A 16,192-nucleotide genomic window follows, 5' to 3' on the forward strand; every position below is an offset into this window, starting at 1 on the left:
CATTTAATGATCTATAAGCGTGAAATATGTAGTTCAGGAGTACCTAATGATCTTTCGATTTGGGCAATTGGAAAAAAATAGGAAACCACCCTATTCCTGCTATGCTGTCAGCTTTTTTCGTGTGTCCTAATTTGTTGAACAGCAGATTAACTAAGGGTAAGCGTAAATTCTCCATAAAACTGATGCCAACCTTATAGCAATCTAAATAAAACCTTATCATTTATTAGTTACCAAGAAATACTATGGAATTATGGTGGTGCTATGTTGAACACCGGCTTTTTGTCGAAAAGCCATCTGGTGGCATACCTTATCCATAATTTAGATTATTCAATGAAGAAATGAAGCTGAGAATATTGATCCCATAGTAAGTCTTTTGCAAAAGTTGGGAGGGAAAACCTTGTCTTATGTTCGTGCAAATACAGCATTTGGAGAACCAAAATCAGATTCATAAAAGATAATAGAAAGAAGGTATAAGTAGATTACAAATCCCCCCCTTAAAAAAGGGGAAATATCTTGTAGGTCATAATTAGAACTGATATAATGGTTTATTTTTTCAATGCATCAGTTGAAAAAAAATTATCAAATTTGGATGTATCAGAGTAATTTTGTATACCACACATCCCTAGGATGAAGTATAATGCTATGGCACTTTCTGCTGAAGATTGTATCTCTGTCCAAGAAACTTTTGAGTGCCATTTTGTCAAAAGATGTTTTTAATGTTACAATCATATGAACTGTTTCACCTCTATGATGGCATAATTCCAATCTCTCCTATGAAAGTATAGAAAACACACCACAGTCATGATCCTTGAAATGGATTCCAACTCAGAAGCTTGATGAAGGAAAACCTTTCACTGGATGAAGACATGAAGGTGCCTCCTTGCCAAGCCACACTACACAAATATTGGTACTCACACAGTCATTACTGGGGGCGACCTACAGACAGAGAAGGAACACATCAATACCATTCACGTCACAACTTATTATAAACTTACCTTTTGGCATCAGCATTACGAAAAAACAAAGCTATTGCCAGAAAATAATTTTGGATAGAAGAAGGGAATACATATTTGAGTCGAAGTGGAGAATTTCAGTTAACATCACTTTGACGAAAATTCATATATTTCAACACTTCTTTTTTTAAATTTCGATTCAGAGAGTAAAGAGGCTTTTTGAATCTCAATGATAACCTCTACACACCCTTGTACCTAGATAGATGGCCTTTTGAGGCTTCAGTCTCCCCTGAAAATTTTTTTCCTCTCTGGGAAACCATGACACATGACACCTCTGTTACAGAGAGCACTAGCCCTATGGGCTCACTGAAGAAAACAAAATATTTAAAAAATCATGAATTTGCAAAATATTTTTTAACAAATGAAGTTTTTTCAATTATGAAAAGTGTTAAAATTAGTTTAAAACCCATTACTTACTACCTTGTTTTTAAAAAATTTCCCCCTTTATTTTGGACCCTCCCTGAACAAAATTCCTGGCTACGCCATTGGGGAGGGCCTGAGGGGCAACCTTTCAGCATTAGTGGGGTGTGAATAAAATTACCATTTTATCTTGTGTAAATTGGATACCAACAGATGGGGGGCTTCCCAAAGGTACCCTACGACCCTCCTACCTGGCCCTACCCTATAGCTTCCCCTAGATCCTCTCTGAGTCCGCCACCGTCTGCCATTAACCAACAATGAATTTAACTTTCATTGCAATTCAAACGAAATACCGTATTTATTCGTTAAAGCCGCGCCCTAGAGTATCCCACACACCCCCATTTTTGGGCTGGCTTGTGAGGACTTCTTAGCGCTTTTTAGGTGCGGTCTTATAGATGAATTCGTGATTCGTTGGTGAATCGAAGAATTTAATTTACGATACCATGATTATTAAAATTAAATAATGTCAGAGATGTAATTCTGACATTATTTACCAATGGTCAACTCAGGAGAAATAAACGATAGGAATTTGAGGGAAAATGTTGCGTGGCTTACATGAAAGTAAGGAGGATTCAGGTAAGCCACGCAACTCCTTTTTTTCACCGGCATTTCTGGAAAAAAGTGTGGGGCTTCTACGAATAAATATGGTATGTATCGCTAAGGTATTTAAATTGAGGCTTTCTAATGTATGAAAGAAAACAAATACTAGTATAGGTAAACTGCATGCTTCCCAGAGGAAATTTCTGGCTACCCGTCTGCCTCTGTAGAGAACGAATTGCAGCACAATAGGGTTTAGTAGAGGTTTCTGAGAGATTTGCTGGACATTTTGTTTTACGTACCCTAAAATTTTAATGGTGAGGATTTATTATGTTATGATGAGGTTTTCTGCGGGATTTGTAAAGGCTTCGCAACAGTTGATACAGAGAGGATTTTTATGAGGGTCAATGAATTTACTGAATGAATTTCTTTCGTTAGTACACATGGTTTTCAACGTAAGCATTGCAATAGTGTTTTTCAATGTTGTACAAAATCATTATAGCCACCTTCATTAAGTTTTCAACAAGGTTTTGATGAAAAATACAATCGTCTTGAAAACCTAACAAAAGTCTCTCATTGGATCATGAGTTTCACCAGGGCACTCCAACTTCACCAATCGGAATGTATGGCCTATTACTTAGATAGATATTTCATGCGTTTTAGGGAGGGTTAAAATATTCTTAGTTGCTGGCATTTTATTAGACAACATACATCACGTCCTCTGGGCAACAACCATTGAGAGAAGTAATTGTCCATTCAAAACAATCTCTATGGCACTTGACAGCAGCAGAAACTAGTTCAACCGGTTGCCGGCATAATGCCCACATGTTAAATTGTATCCCCAAGTATCCAATATAGGTATTTACTTTTATCGGGATGAAGTTATTTCATTTCAAGTTACAATCCTGCATCCCAACACTAAATAGGAGAAGATTAATTTTATTTCTAGAATTTGTTCTCTGTTTTCCTCAAAATATAAGTAACATTTGATTTTGATAGCACTCATGGACTAATAGATTTTCCAATAAAATTTAGGTATTAATTCTTGGGTCAATATCCTGCAATGCAAGTTGAATTTTTTATAGATTAAATTATATTTATTATGTTAATATTTCTTTATAAACCCGGCATATATGCTTTACCATCCCGTCACATACCTGTCTACTTGATTCTTGAGTCTGTATCTTATTTTCCTGCAAAGCATTTATTGCCAACAATTCAACTCATTTACCTATATTTTCCTTCTACATAGTCTGCTCCACCAGTTCATCTTCAATGCAAATTTTTATTCATCCAACAAACATCAATCACGTAAGTAAATGCCTCGAAATGGAGTGAAGGAGAAATATTCCACTATACATGATGCAAATGCTTTAGTATATGTACATTCAGTGGCTAACTGATTTTTTGCAAACGCAATGGAAAGACTTGACCAATCACTATTCACAGGCTAGTAAATAAACTCTATATTGACTCTTTATTCAATAGAGATCATTGTAAATTCAAATAAATTAAATCAAATTGTAAATAGTCGCTAAGAAACATCATTCATTGAATTTCAAGGATAAGGTCTGTACCCTGTAGCTAAAGGTAATGGGTTCCTCATTTTTTATTAGTAAGATCTTGCTTCGTAACAACATATTTGGAACTTTAAACGACCAAAATCTACATGAAATGAAAATGTGTGATAAATTGGAATGCAAATGAATGTTACTTAGTTATTACTGCATGTTTGATGCAAAAATTCCCATGCATAAATAAGTCATTCGTTACAAATCATTTCATTCTGATAGTAGGAAGTAAATAAAATGCAGAAAACACCAGTAAACTATTTCTTAAAGTAAACCATTTCTTAGTCTTTGAAATAACATTAGTCCCTTGATAATTAGAGAACATTTAAAATGCTCTCTACTTGGAATGCGTTTCGGTCAGAAAATTTCAAAAGTCCAAAATTCTATTCACTCGATCATTTAGGATAAAATACATACACGGTGCCCAAAAATCCAAGAATGAACAATCAGGGCTCAATCTTCTCCTTTCACTGAGTTCCACCAAACTTCGAGGAATTTGCCCTTGAAATGGGCGACGAGGAAAAGGTGATCCAAATTCACTCTACAGTCAACTGGCCAAATGATTATGCTTGGTAGAAGTTAAATTTCAAGGAATAAATAAATGCTCAAGAATTCAATAGTCATGCGACATCCTCTACACCTAATATGTAGAAGATATTGTGAAATTTTTGAGACTTGAAATATGTCCAGATTGTGTACGCAACACCCTCTTGTCCGTCAGCAGGATTTGATCTGTGGAACCCATGGTCCATTACATGATACTTAATCCACCACAACAATGGAACCTTAGTGGTCTACAGCAGTTTTAATGTCAAAAATGTCAGATTTTCACAATTTTCCTACGAAAGGAAACACCATTCTAAGTTAGGTGTAGGCAAAACATGCTTTGGAAAAATTCTAGTTGTGTCTTCTAAGTGTAGTCGACACGTATGAATACATTTGCCCAGTACAAGGGGCATGTATTTTGAAAATTTGCAGTTGTTTGATAAAATTATGAGAACAAAATATTAGAGGATAGATGTCAGCAAATACATACTTCCTGAGATGGTCGCACTCAGTCACCAATGAGCTTTCTGATAATTTTTTTCAGCCACTGTACATTGCAAGCTAGTCTACGGTAATTTCTTGATTAACATTTGTTGAATCTGTCTTCATAATTCTTCTTAACCCTTAGACTGTGGGAACGTTTTTAAACATTTGATCATTGCTTGACTACCTATGGCCAAAATTTTTATTGCCTCATGGGTAGAGCCCAAGTGTATTTTCCCTCACTGTAGGGATTGTTAATGCTGTTTAACTCTCCCTAACTCAGTGGCACAGCTAAGAAATAAGGCTATGGGGGGTTTTAGGCGCAACTAATACTTCCGGGTTTGGGGTATTGCATACCTGCCAGGGTAAGCAGGAGTTGCTAGGGGCCTTCCTCCAGAAAAATTTAAAGATTAATGGTTCAAAATGGCAAATTTTATGGCTTTCTGAGGGATATTTGATTAATCCTAACGCTATTCTATAAGTAATACTGATCCAATTAAGTAAAATGTACTTTTGATGAATGATTACATGTACTTTTAATGAAAAATTATGTAAAAAGTAAACTTAATAATTTCACTGAGCTCTGGGGGAGAGGGGGGTTGTATTATCTCCCAAATTCCCCCCCTTGCCATCCGCTGCACTACTGCCAAGAGAGAGAGAGGAGGAGCAAACTTAAGGCCGTATCACACTAGCGACTGCGACCGCCGCTGCGACCGCGATTTCGGCTGCGACTGCACCCCATCACACATTGCGGCCGATGCCACGATCGCGCATGCGCACGTATGAACGTTTCTGCTTGTGGCTTGTTTGTTTACGAAAGCCCAAAGAATAGATAGAGAGCAGCAATTGTTGAAAATGTTCCTAATAAAATATGCTAAAACGTACTTCATTTTCATTCACCTGTGTACTCGGGTGCAATATCCAATATACTGGGCTTCCATCTTCACTTTAAAAATCCGAAATTATAACAGCGTTATCTCACAACCTTCTTGAACTTCCCTCGCTACGGTAACCAAAACAAACAAACACGTCTGCCGTAAGCGTGCAAGATTGAAATGGAGCTCTCTGATTGGCTGCGACTGCAACTCAGAAGAATAGCCAGTCGGCTATTCTTCTGAGTCGCAGTCGCAGCGTCGACTGCCTCGCTCTGATTGGTCGACGGGCCAGTCGCAGCCGCAGTTGCGGTCGCAGCAGCGGTCGCAGTCGCTAGTGTGATACGGCCATTAGACCCATTTCACATGGATGCGGACAGTCCGTGCTACGCACAAGGGGCACGGAGAGCGGTCACCGCTTTTTACATAGGCGCGGACAAAAACTGTCCACATCCGGCACAAGGGCAGCTATGCATAGCTTGCCAGTGTGGAAGAACATCATACTGCCAAGAGTAATTCAAGCAATTGCCGTATACAGGTTAGAAAAACGGAAGAAACCTATTGTGGAGCAAAGGTAATTAAAAGTTGCTTTCGTGACCACATTTACTGAGCAATGTGCTGATGAATGTAAGTTTTTCAATTATTTTCACATGCGCATTCCTAAAACAGAAGACCATTGAAGACAATCTAGTCCACTATACTCGGCGAAAAGGCACACTCACACTGTTTTCACCAAGCTCACCCTATTTCAACTGAAAAATCTGGTTGATCCGCATCAGCTGTCCTCATTCATGTGCATGCACAAACCTGTCTCTGTGGGCCCCCAAAAACCTCCCCCCCCTCGCTGCACCACTGCCCTGACCATCCCTCACGGGTGCCTCCCGGCATTTTCTATCGAACTGCCCATTTTGTATTGTTTCCTTCCCGCTCCACACCCTTAATATGCCAACGACAAGTGCCCAAATGTAGGCCAATCCATTGGTAAGAAAGATGGATTACCCCGGATTATAAGGGTTCACTCCTTGCGAGACACTCGGCCAGGCTATGGGGAAAAATATTTCTTGGTTCTCTCTCACACGCTGGTAGCTAAAATCATGTACAGTACACTCCCGGCTGTCCAGGCTAATGAAGAGGAGGGACGGCATGAATAATCAGAAAACAAGGAGAACCCAAACTTTCACTTAAAATTGCCTTGCTATGTTCATAATTCACCTAAAACAAACTATATATTATTATTTATGCAGTTATTCTATTATTTTAGAGTGCTTCCTAGGATCAATGAGAGCTTTCTTCACCAGTTGGCGATCTTTTTAGTGGCGATAACATGATTGTACTCGTATTATTGATGCTCCATGTAATGCCTGGTTTCGTAAACCACACACCCACGGCTGCATGATAACGGATACTGAAAAGTGGTATGCATGAATGCTCCGAAATCACTGCTCGACGTCAGAAAATACACTGTCAGGCACCACGCCACGTAGTTGCATCTCGCACAAGTTGCCCAGGTTGCAACTGCTGTGGGACGCATATCCGTGATCACGGAGCGAGGTCGTGCAGTGCGAGGCTTGGAAAACAGAAACACGGTGCTCCCGTGAATGCAGCTCACGCGATCGCTTCCGTTTTACGAAGGGGATACCAATGGAAATAATAACCCCAGTGTATCCTAGCATTAATGCAGTAATTCCGATGATTTTGCGTCCGATTTTATTTTTTTAATAAAGATCGCAGAAAAAATTGAGCGAGAGTAAAATCATGCACGGATAATCCGCAACCTGAATAAACCGCAGCCGGATAATCGGGAGCTTGCTGTATGTATTCCTGAAGCTAAAGGGTTGAGTTCTTTTTAAAGACTTAGAGGACATTCTTTTCATCAAGTCACCCAGGCCACTCTGTTATAGCTTTTGGAATAGGGCTGGATAAAGTTGAAAAGGATATGACATGCTGGTGAAGGGAAACTGCAAGGAACTAATAAATGCTGAAAATTATAGCAAAAATTGGGGTTTACTCTGACTTCACTGCAATGCTACCCTTGAGAACAACACGTGAGAGGGTTACCCACCTCTGAGAAGTGCAGAACAGTTAAGGAGACGTGGTGTGTAAGGTGCATTAGCTCAAACAATTAAAAACTGGCAATAACACAGAGATGAACTAAATGAGAGGATCAAGACATTAAGTATAACAGACTTGATTAGAAAATTAAGGAGCCAAGTAAGAGGCAAAAGTTCTTGCAAAAAGAAAATCCTCGCTTAAAAATCTTGAAAAAATGGCCGTCTAGGAAGATATGTTTTTGTCAGAAAATTTCTTTCCCTCCCATCAACCAGTCTTGCAATGAGTAGCAATTTTGGATCTAAGTCAACAACCCAATTGTAAAATATGCCCAGTGGTAGGTTGTCAGTTTTCAAACTACTATTTGAAAATCTTAAATTACTGCTAAATGCAATGCATCTTTGGCCTGCATTTGATTAATCTTTGCCAGATAAAATCAAAATCATCTGAAGCTGATATGCATCGAAAGTCTTTTCCAATTAAATAATTGCCCAAGGTTTAACATATGTATGCTCTACCCTTTTCTCCTATTCATATGTATCCTCAAAGACTTATGTTCTGCTATGATACCAGGGTTAACTTCATTGTAAATTTAAATTCATTATTTCAAAACACCTGGGCAGATTTTCTACTACTTAGAATGAAAAACAGAAAACAATAATAGGCTCTATATTTAAACACACAGAACATTGTACATTTTTGAAAGACATTTAGGTAAAGTACATTTTTAAAAATTAGAATCTATTGATCACATGAGTAAAATTCACAATTAATTCCATGGGCAGTAGCACATATAGTATATAGAACATATCTAATCATGAGGTAAATTCTTCAACAATCAACTCGGCAACTTACCGACTTGTTGGTTGAGGCTTAGGTTTTGGCATCTTGGCCAGAAGAGCTTGAATGTCCTTTTTCTCATCATATGACTTCCACAACTCAAAGAGTGACACCAAACATCGACATATCTCTTGAATTTTATCCATGTCAACATTTAGCTCAGCAAACCAGGTTTTCAAGTCTCTTTGCATTATGACACAGGCTATTTGTAGACATCCTGAAATTAAAAAAAAGCATTATGTATTATGCTCATTATAATTAAATAATTTTCAGGATTTGCACCAGGGGCAATTGGGGGCCCTTGGTTTGGGCTTTCCTTCCAAGGGGATTCAGCAGTCCTTCCCTGGAAAATTTTAGCAAATTGCATTCCACAGAAATGGATTTTAACGCTATTCTAGCCCTTAAAAACCTGACAAAAGTTAAGAAAAAATACATTGAAACGTGAGAATTTCACAGCTTATAAACTATAATTATATATTATAGTTCTACAGTAAAACCTCTATGTAGTGAACCTCTTTACATCATAAACCTCCATACATCATACCATCCCTACGGTCCCGTCAGATTTACATGTAAATTTATAGGCAAACCTCTTTATATCGTAAAACCTCCACTTATCATACCAAGGAGATACCCCTGAGACGGCCTAACTACCTCTTCAAATCAAACCGAGACAACTAGACACCATTAATGCAGCCGCGATTATGTACATGGAATGGCATTTTCAGTGATAAATGTTTCACCCTTATCATTTTTTTCTTATATACCTTTAATATGCTGTAATTTTCACGTTAATCATTAGTTGTGGCAATTTTATCCATATGAGAACATACCTAACAGTAAATAAGAACAAAGGTATACAACTATCCTAATCATTTTAAATGACTGTTGAATTAAGAGAGATCTCATAATTTTCTCTCAAATCGTAGTAAAAATCATGTGATAGCACACGCTTTCTGTAATTATTATGTATATAGGTAATAAATACCCCTATGAAAAAAATGTATAAAACTGTTTCAAATTTTTATACATTGTCATGGCAATGTATAAGAATGTTTAAAAATTTGAAAGTTTTATACAATTTTTTCATAGGGGTATACGTTCACTAATCCATGCATGTTTGTTTAAACACATACATATAATGGTTTTATAGACAGTAGTGCCTTTCATTTCTGAATGATATGAAAAAATGGTGCCTATCACTAAAACCTCTCTATAGTGAACCTCCATACATCAAAATGCCCAAATTTTGGTCCCCACCGTTACGATATAAAGAGGTTTTACTGTATTATCTACTTAGTGAATTTATTCCTTTAAATTACAGTAATCTAAAAATAAACTCATATTACCTTTTCAAAGAACCCTTTCAAAATAAGTGTCAGTATATCTTTTATCTTCTGACACCTTTATCAGTGGTGTAGCCAAGAATTTCGTTGGGGGGGAGGGGGGGTCCGAAATCAGGGGGGAACATTTTTGAGAAAAAGGGTACTAAGTAGAGGGTTTTAAACTAATTTTAATGCTTTTCATGATCGAAAAAAACTTCATTTGTCGAAAAAATATTTTTTAAATGTATGTTTTTTTCAATATTTTATTACCATTTATGGGAAAAAATAATTGTGCTTTTATATTTTGGGGGGGGGGGGGGGTGAGGAGGGGGTCTGGACCCCCCCTAGGCTAAGCAACTGACATTTAATTTATTTATTTTTAAAAATAGTCGTTTTACTCATGGTATGTTGTAAGCAAAGCAACTAATGAATACGTAGACTTATATAGTAATTGCAGAAAAAACTATGGTTCAAGTAAATCAGGTCTTTTTTTGTTGCACCTTTCATACACGCTTCATAATTGATGTGAGCATTCTCAGGGCCCCCTAAGTTCAGGGCGCTCAGCGATCGCCGACCAGGCCAGACTGCCCCTGATCCAGAGAAACTGCTTTAAGACAGTCCAGCTTTTTACTGAGTTCTATCTGTATGTTGGACACCATGTGCTCAATAGGGTAGTTTCCTTCATCAAAGAAAACGAAATGCATTGATTGAGATTCCTTACCCACCATTAGTGTATTCATAATAAACAAATTATTTAGTTTTACAAATCCCAGTTTAGACGAATGGCAATGGTCAATTTTAACCTATTTGAAAAAGGTCGGATTGGCGCCCATGCGATTCCACTCCACGTGACATCACAGGGACCTAATTTCTATACGAGTAGATAGGAGTTTTACATTGTCTGAGATTACCAATGCATGCATGAGGAACAGAGCTCAGGGAAACATCTCTTAATAATCACCCATTAAAATTACCTAAGTTTGGAAAATTTCCTTCGTTTGATAGGGCAATAATAATCCTTATTTAAGCCAAGCGCTACCTACTATGTAGCAGCCTGCGTCGTATCAGCGCTCAAAGCCTTGCCCCTAGGTCACCTCACATGGCGACAGCTGGAACCAGAAATATGTCACACAGACTTTTCCCAGCATTCCTATGTAGCTGTCGCGTTTCCACGCGCTTGAAATTTTTCACTTTTCCTTTAGCCGCGAAAAATAGATATCGTCATTCAAAAATCTAAGAGCATGAAATGCGTACTCCAGGAATAGTAATCTTTCGATTTAGACAAAAAAGTAATAAGAAACCACCCTATTGTTCAGTCATAATTGCTTAATAATAAAAGTACAATGTCTTGGCAAGTGTTGCCTCACTAAGCTGAATGAAAATGGGCACAATGAGGACCACAGTTGGGTACAACTGAAAGCACCCATCAATGCCCCAGTCATGTGGCCATGGAAAGTGTCCACAAAGCAATGTCCAAACTGCAAGGCAAAAATTTAAATTGACTAATTGTAGCTCCTGAGGCTGAATGTAAAATATTAGGAGCTGAAAATCAGGAATACATATGTATTAAGAAAAACTGTGTCTTTCACTGAAAGACTACACAGAAGACTTCACCTGAAGCAAGAGAATTTTTAGCACCAATTATAGGTGTGTGTTTATGTTTCTACAATATAAAGGAGAAATATTGATTAATAGGAAATTAAAGATAAAAAATGAACCAGATAAAGCAAATAAATTGCTCTTAAAATAAATGAGGTCAATGAAATTATCATTAATGAGAGATAAAATGCCTATTCAATACTGCTGCTGTATGCACTTCACGTTAATTACAATGTAACAGCAATGATATTGAAATGGCAGAAGCAAACAAAATTGCTAATTGGAACCATTACATACATGTATCAATTATATCTTGATAAAATCTTCCTTTTTCCTCTAATAATCAATGAAAACTAAACCTTGATATGATCACCACCTGTAAAATAATCCAGCTTGTTAGGTTAAGTCCCTTTAATCCCTTGTCCCACCACACCAAACCAGCATCTAGGATCTAGAAGTAGTAAAAATGTAAAGTAGAAGTAGTAGAAACAGTCTCTGGAATATTTTCCCAGACCATTATCCAATTTCCATGACTCCCAGTCCTTATTTTCATTTTCCTGACAGGTATGAACTCATTTAATTCAAATGATTTAATAAACAGTAAGACCTCAATTTACAACCTTTCAGAGATACATACCATGCCCATTCGAAAAATTCAAGCATGCCCAAAATTTCAAATTCTGCCTTTTGGAGATGGCTCATGCGACTGTCAGTGTGGTGTGGTGGATCTTGTCCTTCAGGCTTTTCCTGGGTAAAAAATTTGCTGCCGTGACGAATAAATTTCAAATGTAATTATGTATATAATTAAAACAATCAATTCAACAACTGTGTAGTCAGGAAATGTTCACCGGTTTTTGCTTCCTATGGGCAGGAAAATTTTTTCAGCACCAGCCACGTTGCATGTACAGGAAACAGTGAAAATAATGAGTTGACTCAAGGTTGTTATGCAGCAGGATAACTACACTTTTCGATGCCTAGCCTAGGGTTTTCAACTTACGAACAAGGTCTTGGAACCAGTGGCGCCGACTCCATGGTGCTTGAGGGGGCCTGAGCCCCCCCAAAAATTCATTATTGGTGTGAGGAAAAAATGTGCCAAGACTGTCGATTTTCCCCAGAGTTTCCAGATATGTATCAAGATCCGAGTTCTCAGGGTTGTAATTTTTATCATGTGACTCTTCTAAAGCGCTTAAAAACTTAAACTCACTACTTATATAATTCCCCGGGGCAAGATCCCCGGTTTGGGCCCCCCCAATATTTTGTGTGAGTCGGCATCCATGCTTGGAATGCATCTTGCTCGCACATATATCGAGGACTTAGTGTAATGGTCTGATTATAATCTTACCGAGTGCTATCTGGTACGGTGGGTAGAGCAAGCTGAGGTCTGTCCGAAGGGAGTCATTGGCCACCCTCCAAGCCAAGGCCAACAGCTGTTCTTCCCCATGAGCATTACCCATCGAGGAACCCCCTCCCCCATGCCCCTGATGACCCCCAGCACCTCCAGACACCGATCCTGAGTTTGGTGCGGAGGGGTGCGAGGCGTGGGCAGAGGGGTGCGAGGGAGGCGTGGCACCTGCACCACTTGCATGCACATGGTGGTGGTGGTGCGGTGAGGGGTGGCCACTGTTACCTCCCCCACCTCCTGCACCCGCACCTCCAGTGGCAGCGGCACCCGTCCCTCCCGCACCGGCTGCAGTTGTGCTTGAGGCAGAGTGGACGTAGACAACATCGTGAAGCAGCTGCAGGAGGGGTCGGTACGGCTGGTACACAATGAGGCAGCAGTCGAGGTTCTCCAAGAGGTAGAATTCACACTCCAGGACATGATTGGTGCGGTAGGGAAATTCCTGGGTGTAAGCGTAACTGAGCTTGTTTTTCACTAAAATAGAAAGGGGCACGTCAAACTGATGAGACATGGATATTTTTCCTAAACTCATGGTACGCTAGGCTTACATTACTTGAACAATTGAGAATGGATATCTTTAAGAGTGACACGGATAACATAACATTAGAGCCCCACTATATCCCAGGCTCGACAGAAGCAATAAGTTATGACGGATGTTTTGCCGAAGGGATAGACATGGGAATTCGTTTTTCTCCTAATCATAAAGGACTTTAATAAATGCTAGCCATAATTTCCTTAGCGGAATTCATTTCTATGAGTAAATGGCTGGTGTCCTAACACCCCCTCCCACACGCCTTTTAGGCAGCTAGGGGTATATTATGTAGATTTATTTATTTATCAAATTGTCCACATACAGCATATTTACATAACAAACATAAAAAGCACAAATACAATCAAGCATAATAAATTTAAATAAATAACAAAACACTGAAGTATACTAATTGACCTTAAGAGTGTCTATTAAGGTAGGAAAGTGCACGGTTTGTAAAGGAGTGGCTTGGAAAGGAGAATGAGTCAATGTGATCTGGAAGGGAATTTATGAGGGAAGAGAGGCAGGAGAGGATGGAACGTTTGGTTAGTGGTAATCTGGGAATGGGCACATGGAGGAGCGAATGCGTTTGAGTGGGTCTGCATGGAACTTTAAAATTTAGATTGGAGACGAGATCGGGACAGTCTATGGAAGAGTTTAGAATGCTATGTATTAGTTTTAAATCAGATTTTAGGATTAAATTTGGAATATTATTAGATGGTACAAGATGCAAGGCCCTAATGGTCCATCCAAGCGGGGAAAGGATTTCTATAAAGCCACAGTAGGTTAACGACCTCAAATCTACCTAAAGCCATGTATAGCAGTAAATGTGTTATATTTTAGTCCAGCCGGGAGGATGGCAGTGAAATCAACATTAATTCGTACAGGAAAATATACACCTGGACTGAGAATTAAACCATAGACTAGGTATGCTTTTTAGGGCTATGATAGAATCATCGTACATGAGGACACAGGATAAAGCTACCATTCAGGTGGCACCTACACAAATGACCTGAGCAATATAAGTTGGACTAAAATTATGTAAACACTTTTGTGGTTTAAGAAGGGTTACCGACATAAGGCCCAGCGCAGAATCCCCGGCTATAAAATCCCCTGACGACAAAATGCCCAGTGACAAAATCCAATACAATTAGGAAAACAATCCATAAATAATTGAAGTTGATATTTCATAAAAAAATTCCGTGGGTTTTGTCACCGCAGGGATTTTGTCGCCGGGAATTTTGGGAATGGACCCTCTGACTGTGACCCGTTTAAGAATGGCAGTAAGGAAAACAGAAGCTGCTCTAATTTCATCTAGACAAAAATACAATGTCCTAGGATTTTTTTCAACACTCATTACATTTTTCTCTATTCTACGGAATGTGTATTGACTTGCAAATATAAGTAATGGCTTTATTAACATTTAAAAATTTTGTTAAAACCTTGGCTACATATAATACGCTTTGAAAATCTCATTCAGGAAATCAGCCGTTGATTGTTGTTGGTTTGGATATATTTGAGAAACTATTATTTGATTCTGAGCAGTAGGATAAACACCCATAACTACATCAACAAGGAATGAATCAGTTGAAGCCCCAATTCTTTTCCATCTAAATTTTATAATTGCTAAGCCATTTCAAATCAAAATAGACATTTCATATTAATTACTACCAGATAAGAAAAATAGCTACGACGATTTTCAGCATTACAAACGTGACCGGTAAAATAGCTTTATACTTTAGAATGTAACTCTAAGTTTTTGGCAAAGTAATAGTTCACAAAATATTTTCAATTAGTGGGGCAAAATTAAACCTACAATGACGATTCAATGCAACTATCTCCCAAATACTCTAGTCGTGCAGCTAAAAATCTCTTATCTCAACAAAAAATAATACTTAAGATCATTTTTGAGATATTTATACACCAATTGCACATCTCTATCTAAACAATAATCCGTAAAATACATTAAAGAAACAATCTTAATATTCTCGGTAGCATATCACCGAACATGACGCTGCCATCACAATAATAAAGTCAAAATACAATCACACGCACACACAAATAGAACCGATTATCACAGCATACTTTGAAATTTATAATTACTACTTGATGCATATAATTTAGGAGTAATGTAGACAATACCAGGACCTTCACAAATACATAATAAACATTACTTAAAGATCAATGACTCGAGCACGGATGCATAAAATGACTTACCTACAGTTTGGCAAGTGGTAATTAGTCGACTATTGGAAATCACACCAAATTCCTCCACTTTGGAGGCAAGGAAGACACAAGTTGGAGCTAAGAGGAGAGGGTCAATGCACCCTAATGAATTTCGAGCATAGAAACGTTTCAAATATACGGTAGCTGTGGCGATTACTTGCTGTCGCAATTTCAACTGCTCTCCTAGAACCTGAATGACTAAAAGAATAAGAAAATAATGAGACAACGGTTAGCAAGGGTGGAGCAAAAACCCATCCTTCATCTTCCCATAAAAAATTGATAGTATGAATTTAAAATTCAGCCATTCATTCTCTATTGAGATATGCGATAAAAATAGCTTACAGTTCGCAAAAAATATGAATATTTTCTGGTACTCCTCTTCAGTCAAAATTCCCAAATCATGCTGCCGTTCTCTGATAAGATCTTGCTTGTCCAACAGCCACTGCTGACTAAAGAAAGAATTATAACACATTTAAAAACCATTTCTTATGTGAAAACGAATATTGATGAGCTACTGAGGGCAAAACACGCACAAGTGAGAACTCTGCCAAAAATTTCCAGCCATTGAGGTACTTGTGTTTCATCAAAAACTACCACTACCACTCGCAATTACAATTCAACGCCTGATATACAAATTTTAAGAATGTTGAATTATTTATCTCGATGAGGAACACAGTCTACGACGTCAATATTGATTGAAGTCCGACAAAACAAATGTTCAAATAAATTTGTAAATGTAGTAAACAAACACGATTGCACCGCTCCAAATACGATTGTCAATTG

The 16,192-nt window shown here is 38.1% G+C and overlaps 1 protein-coding gene across 1 annotated transcript; it reads right to left on the reverse strand.

Annotated features, from left to right (window-relative positions):
- Window positions 1-535: 535 nt before the first annotated feature.
- On the reverse strand, window positions 536-16,186 carry LOC124168063 (cyclin-C). The gene is made up of 6 exons (XM_046546175.1): window positions 15,943-16,186; window positions 15,752-15,858; window positions 15,401-15,607; window positions 12,598-13,128; window positions 8,347-8,548; window positions 536-936 (listed from the first exon to the last, which is right to left on the reverse strand). The coding sequence occupies exons 1-6, from the start codon at window positions 15,972-15,974 to the stop codon at window positions 912-914; spliced, it is 1,104 nt and encodes a 367-aa protein (XP_046402131.1). The 5' UTR covers window positions 15,975-16,186; the 3' UTR covers window positions 536-911.
- Window positions 16,187-16,192: the final 6 nt, after the last annotated feature.

The sequence above is a fragment of the Ischnura elegans genome, chromosome 11, assembly GCF_921293095.1.
Source record: "Ischnura elegans chromosome 11, ioIscEleg1.1, whole genome shotgun sequence".
Classification (NCBI taxonomy): Eukaryota; Metazoa; Arthropoda; class Insecta; order Odonata; family Coenagrionidae; genus Ischnura; species Ischnura elegans.